Source organism: Suncus etruscus, chromosome 5, assembly GCF_024139225.1.
Source record: "Suncus etruscus isolate mSunEtr1 chromosome 5, mSunEtr1.pri.cur, whole genome shotgun sequence".
Lineage (NCBI taxonomy): Eukaryota > Metazoa > Chordata > Mammalia > Eulipotyphla > Soricidae > Suncus > Suncus etruscus.
In genome coordinates this window covers 40,516,024-40,528,973 of record NC_064852.1, presented here as the reverse complement: position 1 = coordinate 40,528,973, position 12,950 = coordinate 40,516,024, and the positions used below count along the sequence as shown (strand labels likewise).

At 33.3% G+C, this 12,950-nt stretch overlaps 1 protein-coding gene across 1 annotated transcript in view; it reads left to right on the top strand.

Moving 5' to 3' along the window:
• The window catches only part of GTDC1 (glycosyltransferase like domain containing 1), a 325,354-nt gene extending 315,314 nt beyond the window's left edge, over window positions 1–10,040 (top strand). The window contains exons 8-10 of the mRNA XM_049773569.1: window positions 3,140–3,210; window positions 3,916–4,007; window positions 8,912–10,040. Of these exons, the coding sequence (XP_049629526.1) occupies window positions 3,140–3,210; window positions 3,916–4,007; window positions 8,912–8,995 (247 nt within the window). The 3' untranslated portion in view covers window positions 8,996–10,040. The remainder of the gene's footprint in view (window positions 1–3,139; window positions 3,211–3,915; window positions 4,008–8,911) is intronic.
• The last annotated feature ends 2,910 nt before the right edge of the window (window positions 10,041–12,950 follow it).

Here is a 12,950-nt window from a genome sequence, read left to right as displayed (position 1 = left end):
ACTTAGTGTTTTGCAATCCTTAATGTGCACAGCTGGCAGCTGAATGCAGGTTTGATACTAACAGTTTAGACATCTTTAGATGTAGCAGATGGAAAATTTTACACAAATAAAGTAGGAGAAAGTGTGCAATTAGGTTTTTATCTGCAGTTACATGATGCATCCTGTGTTTTAGTTTAGAACATCACCTTAGTGGGTGGTCATGATCTTTCCATGTATCCAGGCCCTACCTTCTTGACACCACATTTGATATTGGCTAAATGCCCAAGTACCAAACTTTTGTTTTTGTTGAGTGTGAATGAAATAGGGAATGCAACAATCAGCAAAGCAAAAGGCATACCATCAGTGAGATTGTAACAGTCCAGTACATTATGGCTGCATTCCTTGTTAGTTAAGTCACTATGGTAAAATCCTTGGCATGGTTTTTTTTCAATAGTTTATTCATGATGTTCATTATTATGAGTTGTAAAGAGTATGAGAATTTCATTTTAAAAACGTCTTATGGAATGTATCACTTTCTTAGATCTTGTAGACATGCTGTGGAAACCATAACATAAAATATGAGTTACTTACAATAACTAATTTTAATCCCATCTGCTAAGTATGACAACATTAGCATTTCCACTTAATTAAAAACACCCTTAAAGCAGCAATGTTTTAATCACTCCATTTTATTTACTCTCCTCCGGTGTCACTTATAATTGTAACTTTTTATTTTTTAATAATGAGGGATTTTTTTTCTCCTTGCATCACACAAAAAGTGCTGTCGATAATTAGCAGTCTTCTGTTATTAGTAGACTCAGGTGTCACAACTGTGTCTCATCCTCATTACAGTAAAAAATTTCACCTATCAGATTCATTATTGCTAGATAATGCGACTGAGAGCCTTTGCAGGCCCTCCAGAAAAGTAATTCAGCCAAGCAAAATTATCAGCTAATTATATTTAGAATCAAAAGCCCAACAACTATTTGCAGATAAATTGTATGAATTGAAGTGAATAGATCTGAATATTAAGATTCATAGATTTAGCAGATGATTTGTTAATTGGAATAAAAAGGTCATTTGCTAGTCATTTTAACAATAGATCAATCGGAACCCTATTTATTATTTAGCTGGTAGTGCACAAGCATTGCAATAATGAATAATCATATTATTGTCATGAGATGATTATTTCTTTAAGATAACAAATACAGAAACTTAGAATAATGAATTTTAGAAATTTCCTTGAAAATATCATGCCCTATTTAATAGATTTTAAAATATAATTATGGTTTAAATAATGCATGTCGTAAGTTTTAGTATTTTTAACAAGCCCAAAATATAACCACAAGTGGTGGTGGGTGGTCTTTTTCTTTTCTCTTGATGAATTAGAAATAAGATAATGTACAAAATGCAAGTTAAAATCCAAAATTTATATATTTTCCTTCCTAAATCAAATAATGCCATTTCTAGCTTGCTGCATTTTAATTAGCAGAGGTTTTTTTTTTTTTGGAAATGGCATGATATGTGTTCATAGAATGACTCAAAATGTAACTTGGCCTGCAATTTTCTTCCAGGGAACAGAACACTCTAATTCCAATCCATTATTAAAAAGCAGATAACATGTGCACTTTCTGAAATGCCTGTGACTTCACTCTTTTGATTTTATGTAATTATAAGAGAATGTTCATATGTATTTGCTTTTCGGTTGGCACAGCATTTGAAACTGAGTGTCTTCAGATAAAAATGCATATTTTCTTTTGGTTCATAAAGAATATCACTGGTTTATGTTCTCAAACTTTTGTGAATGCTTTTTAATGTAGTCTTAGTGTAGTTTATAACTGTGCTTATGACAAGAGTGTCCATGCATAATCTATGTATGTAGAGAAGAAAAATATTAGCTATTAGTTTGAATTTTGAAACTAATAATTGGAAACTAGATCCTGTGCTTCTCCACTATGTTATCTATCTATTAACTTCTATCAGTTCTCATGAAAACTTTGAACTCAGCGTTTTTGTAAACTTTGAAACTCAAAGCAAATACTTTTCATTTAAAGTCATTTTAGTTAAAATAATAAAATCGAGAAAACGTCGCCCACTTAAAAACAGCTTAAATCTCATGGACTCTGTCACTGTAAATAAACAAGGTAAACATTGACATAACTTCAAATTATTCTTAGGTTGAAAAAAGAGCTGCAGTTCCAAATAAAATTCCGCCTTTGGTCAACATGTTGGATGCAATTCAAAGTTTCTCATAAAATAAACATATTTTAAAGAGTGTTTTGAATTTCACCGCATAAATCCTAGCCAAAAGAAATTACAGTGGTATCTTTAAGGTTTATTATATGTCAAATCAATAGCCATTATTCAGCACTAACATAACTTTCCAGATGCAATACCTTCCCTCTGCTTAACCCTTAATATGATGACATGGAGAAAAACATCCTATAGGTGGTCCTTGGGGAAATCCTCTCACAAAGTGAAACTTCTGGTTTCTTTGTTTAATAACAAAAGTATTCTTTGCTGAAACGGAAAGTGAGCTAAATTTTTCATCAAGAAAGAAAACTGTTCAGGAAGGTACTCTTCGTGAGAATTTTTCACTAAAAAAGGGAAAATAGTTTACCTTCTGTATCATAACATTATTTTGAAGCAGGAGCTTAAAATGAAAATGCCCCAGCACAACAGATTGTAAATTCCCCCCCCCCCGGTGCTTTTTAAAAGTGTCTCAATCATTTTTGCTACAACTCTAATCTTAAAGTATTTGCTGTTTTATTTAAACATTTTTGAAAAATGAACATTCTGAGGCTTTCAGCATTATTAAGAAAAGCTGTCCATACTTTACCATGTTGTTACATGTGTTTATCTGCTGATTATAAAATGTGTTAAACAGTATTTTAAAAACAAAAAAAAATGCGGAGCTGCGCTTTGATTAATTCAGTGAACAAAACATATGCTGTTGGTTCTGTTCTATGAAATACATATATGATCAATAAAATCTCTAAAAAGAGCAACTTTGGCTTTTAGAACTATATTGCTGACCATAGCTTTGTCCCTGTTAACTCTAGGTTCATACTGTTAACTGAAAGCAACCATAACCACTTTCTGGCTATGATACTAAGGTCTTTTTTGCTGTATTTTAATCTTCTTTCTAAAATTTCTTTAGGTTGGAAGCTGTGTACTGTGGTTGTTACCCACTTTGTCCCAAAGATTTGGTTTATCCTGAAATTTTTCCAGGTAGCTGCTTTAATGTTCTTTCGACTTTGTTGGACTTTAATGTATAATTCTTACTAAATTAGAAAGTTTGAAAATAAACTTAGGCAGGAGCAATTGTTTATTTGCAAGTCAACATGTTAGTGTTAAGGAAAATTTTTATGTGTTTTAATACATTAGAGTGAGCGTATATTTACCATCTGTTCTTTTAAGATAACAAAAAAGCAAGTTTTCAAATAGCATTCTTCATTGTTAGCATACACATCCCATAATGATGGATTTTTATAAGCAGGCCAATGTTGCTGTGATTGCTTACAGATTATTTTTTAAATGATATACACAGAGAAAAAAATCGAGGACAGAAAGTCACACCAAATTATTTAGACATTTGACTAGTTAATAATATGCAACTGTTACACAGAGTACAGCCGGCTATAGTACCAGTTCTTTGAAAATTTCTCATCACTAAATATATCACATATGCATTGTGTTACATTAGAATAATGTATTTTAATCACCCAAAGGAGATGTCTAAACAGCACAAGTACACCGTCTTATTTAGCATTAAACATCCTTGTGAGCTGAGGTAACCTTATAAAATCATGCTTAAATAATGTAAAACACGAGGCGGCACAGAGCAATATGCATTTTTAATTAGTAAAGTGAGTAATATAGAGTGTGTGCTTTGAGGTTTTTGTTTCATTAAAAATGTATCTGTTTTTCCTGCAGCTGAATATCTGTATTCTACACCTGAACAGCTTTCAAAAAGGCTCCAGAATTTCTGCAAGAGACCAGATATAGTAAGAAAACATCTCTATAAGGTACTTATTGAAAAGAGATCTATATGGTGTAAATGCCATATTGAAGTACAAAGAAAAATCTTTTGAAAAAAACCATTTAATTAACATACTAATGTTTAAAGGAAACATGCTAGGGAGGGATATTAGTTGTTACACTAACAAGGATTAATTAAACTGGATGCCAGTTGTATTAACCTAGGTCTTATGAAATACGTGCACTTAATGCATGGTACATGCTTTTTTTTAAAAAATTTATTGTTTGCTAAGATGACTGTCCTTTACATTTAGCCCCAAGAGGCTTATAAAAATGAACCTGGATTAATGTAACTCATTAGTTTAAAAGGAAGAAAAGGAAAGATTCTACAATTATACACTAATGAAGATAAGCCTTTCTTCCATCATAATGAAATCTTCAAGCTCCAAAAATTCAAGTGAATGATATTAGAAAAGTTTGATGTTCATTTTTTAACGACTCTAAAGACAACTTTCCACATCTGGTTTTATAAAATGTTATAAAAATCCCGAGTTTGTCTAGAATTAATGTCAGTCTCCTCTATGGATGGCAGTGGCAAGTAGTTAAAATAGCATAATCATCCAGGCCCCTCGTTCATGATTATTTTTCTCTCGTTTGAATAAAAAAAATTTCTTTAGACTGTTAAAATAAGAACACAACGAGGCCCTTCTAAATGTCTAAGTGACTGAAATAGAATAAATCAGCTTTATGAGTGCTCAAGATGGCTCTTGGTCATGAGTAATATACCTTTAGATATTCTTTGAATATAACATCTTTACTTTCATAAATCTAATATAGTTTATAACCTAGTAGTTTTATAATTCAGCATATTGTAATTTTTAATATTAATACAAAAGCTTCCTATATGAGATATAGCTGTTTGACCCTGTTTCTCTCCCTTTACTTTCTATGGCTTAACATACATATTTACATAGTGATACATCAAAACATGACTTTGTTCTGCAGGAAACAGTTAAACTTTAAAAAAAAAGAGAGAGAAAGAGAGAGAGAGAACCAAAAATGCAATTTAACACCCAATTTCAAGCTCATTATCTTTCATTGTCTATTAACTTGGCAATGGTTCAGAAGGTAGCTCATAATAGTTTAAAATGCTGACTGAACAATTCTAGGCGTCAGTATTACTCCTTGAGTCAATACGATTGTATCTTATACATGGAAAGCTTCACAAGGAAAACAGCCCTCTAAGGTTTACCTCCAGATTTCCTTTTTTGTTAATTCTATAAGATCGCTTGTGTAAAATAGTAACTCAGCCCTGTCAGTGTGATAGACTATCAAAATAGGCCTGATTATAAAAATTTAAGAAATGCGGTAGTAATAATAATAATAATGTATCTGATGTCTGTATATAACTCAAAACTGTTTTCAGTGACATTACTTTAAACTGATTGGTTCCCTACCTACACTCCCCGCAAGTAAATTTTTGATAAAAAAAATTTTCTTGCAGTTTTATTGGGACATAGTTGATGTGTGACATTGCTAAGTTTAAGGTAGACAGCATAAAACTTTGACATATAAATATTATAAAACAATCCTCTTATGTTTAGTTGTTACCTCTCATCAGTGACTTAACAAATATTTTCATCTTGATACGAATTTTATCTGTCAAAATTTATTTGTTTTTTTTACTGTACTTTAAGGTTGGGCCTTATTAATTTCCGTTGACTCAAAGCTGCAATTTTTTAACATTACAAAAGTTGCTGCAACAAGTTGCCTTAGTTACAAAAAAAAAATCGCCAGTTGAAATATTTAAATACGGCTACTCCCATAACATGGTTATAATTATTTACAAACAACTTCTGGAAAAACTCTGAAAGAATGTCAGTTTCAGTGGTATGCTATTAGCAAATCAAATTGTTCTGTGTTCAAGTTAAAAATGACCTAGATCTTTCATGTTACTACTATTTTCTATACATTTTTAATCTGTTCATTAGAGAACGCCCCCACTTAAAGCTTTATAAATTAGTATTTCCTACATGAGCACTTATAAGAATTTAAATGTCCAATTCATTTTTTGTCAACTTTCTACAATAAACATTTTTATAAACTTATGTTACTCTTCTATATATGTCCTCACTTATAGGACTAAATACTATATCTAAGCTCTGTAGTTTATACTTAGAGAATTAGAAGTAATCAAGAGTTTTCTGATCTAATTGTCTGAACAAACTAGTAAATATCACAAATTTAGTTGAATTTTTTTAATATTTAAAGTCAAGCAGTTTTTTAAAAGCCTTTTAAAATTTATATTTATGATACAGAAAATTATAATATTTTTATTGCATTTTAAAATTACACACATTTTTTTGGGTAGTGTTTGCCTTCACTAAAAACCAAACAATTATTTCCTTTAAGAGAGTTTTTTTTTATCTACTTTCCTTATGCAATGGTAGAGCCTTTTATGTGTACTATAAAGTGAATGTTGGGGTTTATTTTAATTTTATTCCATTGGACAGTGCTGTTTTGCTTTTTATAAAGCATATGCTTCTAAGATCTAGGATAGAATGTCACAGAAGTCTTTAATTTGCTCCTTTTACATTTTTACACCATACTTTTTTTTTCTTAAAAGTTTACATTTTAAAATTATCTCAACTGCTTAACATATAGAGTTCAGTTTAGGATAGCATTTTTCATATGGATTCACACTTAAAAATTTAATGACTAGAATAAGGCTACTAACACTTGGCTTTCTTCTCACATGAGATATTATACTTTCAGTATGAGAGAGTCAGAGAGCTATAACTTGAAGCAGGATTCGTAACAGAATGCTTTTACTGAAAAACAGAAACAGAATCTATACTTTTGTTCTTCCCCTAAAGTGACTACTACCAAAAGACTGTCCATGACTTGTCACCTGAAATGATTTCAGGCTGAAGATGTTTAAAAATTCTTCTTGTTTGTGCAAGTATATTCTCTCTCAGTCTCTGTCTCTCACTGCATCTCTTTTTGTCTCTTTGTGTCACACACACGTACTTTCTTTCACACACACACACACACACACACACACATACACAGTCACTCTTACACACACCCCACACAGATTTTTCTTAATAGTTTTATAGAAATCTAATACATGCTGAAATTTTGTTTCTTAAGTATTTCATAAGCCTAAAAATATCTTACTTAAAAAACATATAGAACTGTATCTTCTAAAAGTTTGCATCTAGTTTTTCTCATTGACTGTAGCTTTCTTGTAATTTTAGGATGTTTTCTTTTCGAAAGAAATGAGACATGTTGGCTGCTTACATGTTACACAGATAAAATAGATTTCACTTCATCTGCAAAAGGGACATTTTTTATGACTCCCAGAGCCAATTTGAAACAATGCTAATTTGAACACAGATTCTAGAAGTCATCATAAAATTATTATGCAAGATGTCTTCTTGCACTAACAATTCTTACTTTTCTAGCCTAAGTAAGTTTACTATCTTGAAGTAAGATTATTTTGCCTTATGTTTTCTATGTGCATTTACTTTCTGAAAATTTTAAACTATTGTCAGTGCTTCGTGCTTTTAGAGAACCTTAGATTGTTATAGTATAAATGCTTTAGAAATAATATGGACTTTCCCTTGTTACCAGTATTGAAAATAGCACAATAATACTAAGGAGCATTTGTGGAAGGGAGATACTGCCTAGACTAACAGAAAAGATTTTCACTCCCATTCTAGTTCTCATCTACTTTTTTTACAATTTAAACAAAATTCTATGTTCTACTCTCTTGTAATTTCTTAAGATTTTTCAGATAATAACAGCCGATTTTTTATTTTCTTTTCTTCAAATTATTCAACATTCCAGAAACCTCTATAACCTACTATTATTTGGAAGAGAGAATTTTCAGATTTTTCCCTAAAAGTGATTCCAAGCAATGATTAAGAATACAGTTCAGACTTAGTGCCCAGAAAAGCCATTTGTGGTTGTCTTAATTATGCCATGCCATATCTACCCGAGCCACAACCAAGCCTCTTGATTTCCTTCAGGAGACTGGTCACTTTATAGCCCTCTTTTAATTTAAGCTTATGCTCTAGATTTGAATAAGGTGTTGCTCAATAGTATTAGCACTTCTCAGGAATCATTAGTTTTTTCATAAGAAATGAAAGCTTAAAAAATTGTGACATTTTTAGAACTTCTAAAATCTCTCAATTGCACGAGCACCCCTTCTCTCAACATACACACACACACACACACACACACACACACACACACACACACACACACGGCTTGAAATTCCTTTGATTTGTCTGCATAAAAATCTCTTCCCATAATAGGTAAATTTGGAATGATTAAGATTAGTTAGAGACTAGGTTTTTTCTTCTAGATGAACTATTTATTTAGCCTTCTAGAGACTTTATCTGTTAACTTGGGGGAAAATTTTTTTTCATGATTTCCAATAACATTTCTCCCTGACAAACTGCTATAATGCAACCATGAATATAAATGATTTTCAAACTTGAAGTACTCTTAAAATCCCATGCAGTAGTCTTGGTATTTTTCTTGTGCCTTCATCACTTAAAAAATATTCACATTAACAAAAATGTTTTATAAAGTTGTGTATCTTTTGTTTATGAAAGTTAAAAGCTAGATGATAAACACTAATAGCTGTCACCCATAACATAAACCAGGAAATATATGTATAGCAAAATATACCCATTTGAAAAAAAAAAAAAAACAGGAGCTTTTCCTTATGGTTTGGAAATGCAGTCCTACTGTAACCCAATCAGAAACTGGGATTTCCTGGGGTGATGAAACTTGAGAACCACTTAGTTGGTGGCTTTTTGAAATCTAATTGACGTGAGTTATGCAAATTTGCAATATGAATTTCCAGCATACTTTTTGTCTTCCTTGCATCTCCTCATTAATCCTTCTTTGCCCTCTCTTCTCTCTTTCTCCCTTACAGGGTGAAATGACTCCGTTTTTTTGGGCAGCCCTACATGGTAAATTCAGGTCTCTGCTTACAGCAGAACCTAGGGAAGATTTGTGACAGATGGGGCTAAGTCACAAACTTGCAGCCTAAGGCAGAATCTGTAGAACTTTCCAGAGTGTGCCCATATTTACCTGATCAGAGAGAAAAGAAAATCTGCAGAGGAAGCTGAGCCTGGCTGCTTGTCATAGCTGACACAGAGCCATCTGCCACAAACCTGTGGCGGCTTCAGATCTCCAATCCCTGCCACCACCCCAACTCAAATTAAATACAGATTCCTAGAGACGTTATGATGGTTACACATGTCCTCGGCATCACATGGAGGAGACTGTTCAAAAAAAAAAAAATATGTGGCCTGTTGTATAACCGCACTCATGTATCCCATATGTGGTGCCACATTGAATTTCCGGTTGAATCCTTTTTTATCCTTTGTACTGGATGACATGGTGCCTGAATTCTTTCTTTTCTCCGACACGATGGCAGCCAAACTGCAGCTTCAAACGCTCTCACTTGGCTGCATTTCTACCTAGGTTGCCAGGTTATCATCGGAGCCTTCTTGTGTCCTCAAAGGGCCACAGGATCTGAAAGAAGAATCAGAATGCTACTAGACTAATTGGGCAGCCATCTCAGGATTGTTCGTGGGCAAAGGGCTGCTTTAGCACTTTTAGCAAATTAATGGCTCGCTGGCACAGGGGGTTTTAAGTGAAGGTATTAATAATGGGTCTGGCAGGTATTCCCATGATTCACTGTTACATTTGCATTTAATTTATCTCAAAGAAAGTTTCTAGATAAACAGCTGTAATTTGGACAAACATGAGATATACACGAAGTGGGGCCATCTCACCCATAAAATGAACACTGAGATCCTTGTTTGCATTTTTTCCAAAGACAAAAATAGAGAAATAAAAGTACTTCTAACAAAGGCAGTAATGTCAATGTAAATAGTCCTGGGAAATATTTGCATCCAGCTACACATGTAATCTTTTCAAGATAAACCACTTATGATTCTGATAATCAAGCTGTTGTATTTGTTGATGTAAAGATGTTTTGAAATCTAGATTGTAAAATAAATTTTTAATAAAGTGTCCACTGCTCTTTTTAATTACCATATCTCTCATTTACATGTGCGTGTACCTCTTCCTGTATGGTTTTTACTGAACACTTTTTTGGTGTCAGAGTCGAGGAATACAATTGTTTCTCCTCCGGATGAACAAGGATCTGTTTTGCAAATGTTTGCAAGATATTATGACATTTTCAAGATTTTCTTTGCATTCTGGAAAGCAGGAGGTAAACATTTGTAGTCATTAAGGTAAAGTCTGTTGATAAACCATCTTCTGTTTACTGACAGGTAAATTGTAACTTTCCGAGCTTTTGAAATGGAGTAACTTCTATAAGCTGCAGAGTGAGGAACAGCCAAAAGGAAGAGCATAGTTGCCAAGGGCCAAGCCTGGGTCTCAGGCTTCAAATAAGACTGAATGATCTAGGTAGTATCCCAAATAGGGCAATGGTGCAGAAGTTCAGTGAGGCCTGTTTGACAGGTAGCAAACTCTTAAGCAGGAAAGAGATCAAGGTCAGGGAGTCCTGACATACTCCATGGTATTAGGCAGTCTAGAAGATCAAAGAAAGCAGAAGTTCAGAGTCCATCAAACCTGGCAATTCAAAAGCAGCTAGAGTGAAAAGTAAAAACAACCAGCTCAATCTTTGCACAAAGTTCTTTCCTTAACCAGTATGTAGTCATAATTTGGGATGGGACATCCCAGTCCTAGATGCAGTCCTCTCTTGCAGGGATGCCGCTAAATAAATTGCCTCTCTACCGCAGAACAAAAGTTTGAGGAATTATTTTTATTTCGTAAGTCACACTCTAAGCTCCTATCAAGTCTGCTCCTTTAGAAAGGAAAAGTAAGATATATGTGTATTTCAGAGAATTTTAAAACTATTTGTCCTGGATAAGCTTCTTCTTCTAAGATCAACTGTACCAAATAATTTTTTATTGTCAAATTGTTATATTTCAAAAAATTAAAATGGTGCTTTTGTAAAATAATGTATATTCTTGCAGCCAAGAAAGAGCACTTCGTTTACTCTATATTTCTATTCTGAAAATAACAGACTCATACTTTATACTGGGTAAGATATAGATAGACACAATCACAATACATACATTTTCTCACATATTGATTAGGAAAAATCGATCACCTGCCAGATGGTACATCTAAAACAAGGAAATAGGGGCCGGAGTGGTGGAGCAGTGGTAGGGCATATGCCTTGCACGTGGCTGACCTAGGACGGACCATGGTTCGATCCCTGACATCCCATATGGTCCCCCAAGCCAGGAGCGATTTCTGAGCGCATAGTCAGGAGTAACCCCTGAGTGTCACCAGATGTGGCCAAAAACCAAAAAAAAAAAAAAAAAAACCTCTGAAATTTTTGCATGATTATATTTCATGTTATATTTTGGCAACTATAACAACAATTTTTACCTGTGTACACTATATTTTTCTGCAACCATAAACTCAAAGCAAATTTTTGTGATTAGCCATTTCCAGTATTCTTTATAGAATAAAAATGTACATTTATGAAATTGAACATGTGTCCTGTGGTATATTTGTTTTGCATGTGTGAGGCCTATGTTTAATTCTTGTATTATCAGGATGACTCCTGGATATCAATCCAGAAATAATCTTCAAGCATTCTTTGGTTTGGCTTCCAAACCTTATGTGTATGTGTGTGTATACGTATATATTTATTAATTCTTAAAATTCACAAATTTGGTATTACCAAAATTTGGTATTACCAAATCTGACTAATTTTAAGTGAACAAAAAGAACACTTTATAAATGTCATTCTTGACATTTTAAAAGATAACTACGTATATATGTTATATGTGTACACTCTTCTTAAGGGTGTGTAGAGTAATACTAAGTTAATCCATATTCTGTTGTAATCAGGATAATTGAGTCTATGGTTTACTTCTTTAGAATTCCTCTAGTGAAAATAAAGGGAAAAATTAAAATCCTGCTGTTTTTCCTAATCAGTGTAATGAGTGAGAGTTTTGATCTCATTTCAAAATATACAGCTTGTTTTATGATTTATTTAAAAAAATAAAATTTCCTTTTAAAATAAATTATTTTTAGGGTCCAGAGCAATAGCACAGCAATAAAGCATTTGCCTTGTATGCGGGTGACCAGGGACAGATTTGGGTTGGATCCCCGGCATCCCACATGGTCCCCCATGACTGTCAGGAGCAATTTCTGGGCACAGAGCCAGGAGTAACCTCTGAACGCCACTGAATGTGGCCCAACCCCCCAATAAAACAAAAAAAGAATAATTAATTAAATTATTTTTATATATGAGATTCATTTTCCAGTATCAAAACTAAAATAAATCAAAGTATATCACTAAATCAAATTTAATTTTAAAAATCATTACCCATTATCAGTCAAAACTTTGTTGCAATGTCCAGGATTTGTTTCCTGAATTTAATCATTTTTAACATGAGGTTTTCATAATATGGAAGAGATTGCCTAATTCTTTTTTTTTTTTTTTTTTTTTTTTGGTTTTTGGGCCACACCCGGCGGTGCTCAGGGGTTACTCCTGGCTTTCTGCTCAGAAATAGCTCCTGGCAGGCACAGGGGACCATATGGGACACCGGGATTCGAACCAACCACCTTTGGTCCTGGATCGGCTGCTTGAAAGGCAAATGACGCTGTGCTATCTCTCCGGGCCCGAGATTGCCTAATTCTTAACCTGTCATTTATACCAGGTTATTTAGATATAAGTGAAAAGATCTTGCTGAAATTGCTCCTGGTATATGAGCGTTCTTCACACATTTAAGTTTAAATGCCTTAGTCCTTAGTTCTTTAGACATCCCACATAAAGTTAGAACTAACTCAGTAAGTCAATGGAAACTTAAAGTATTAGAGGGCTGCATAGATTCATTTCAACACCTTGAAACGCATCTGGAAGCAAAGATTTCATTTTATGTTGAACGTGTTAATTATATTTGATATTTTTAAAA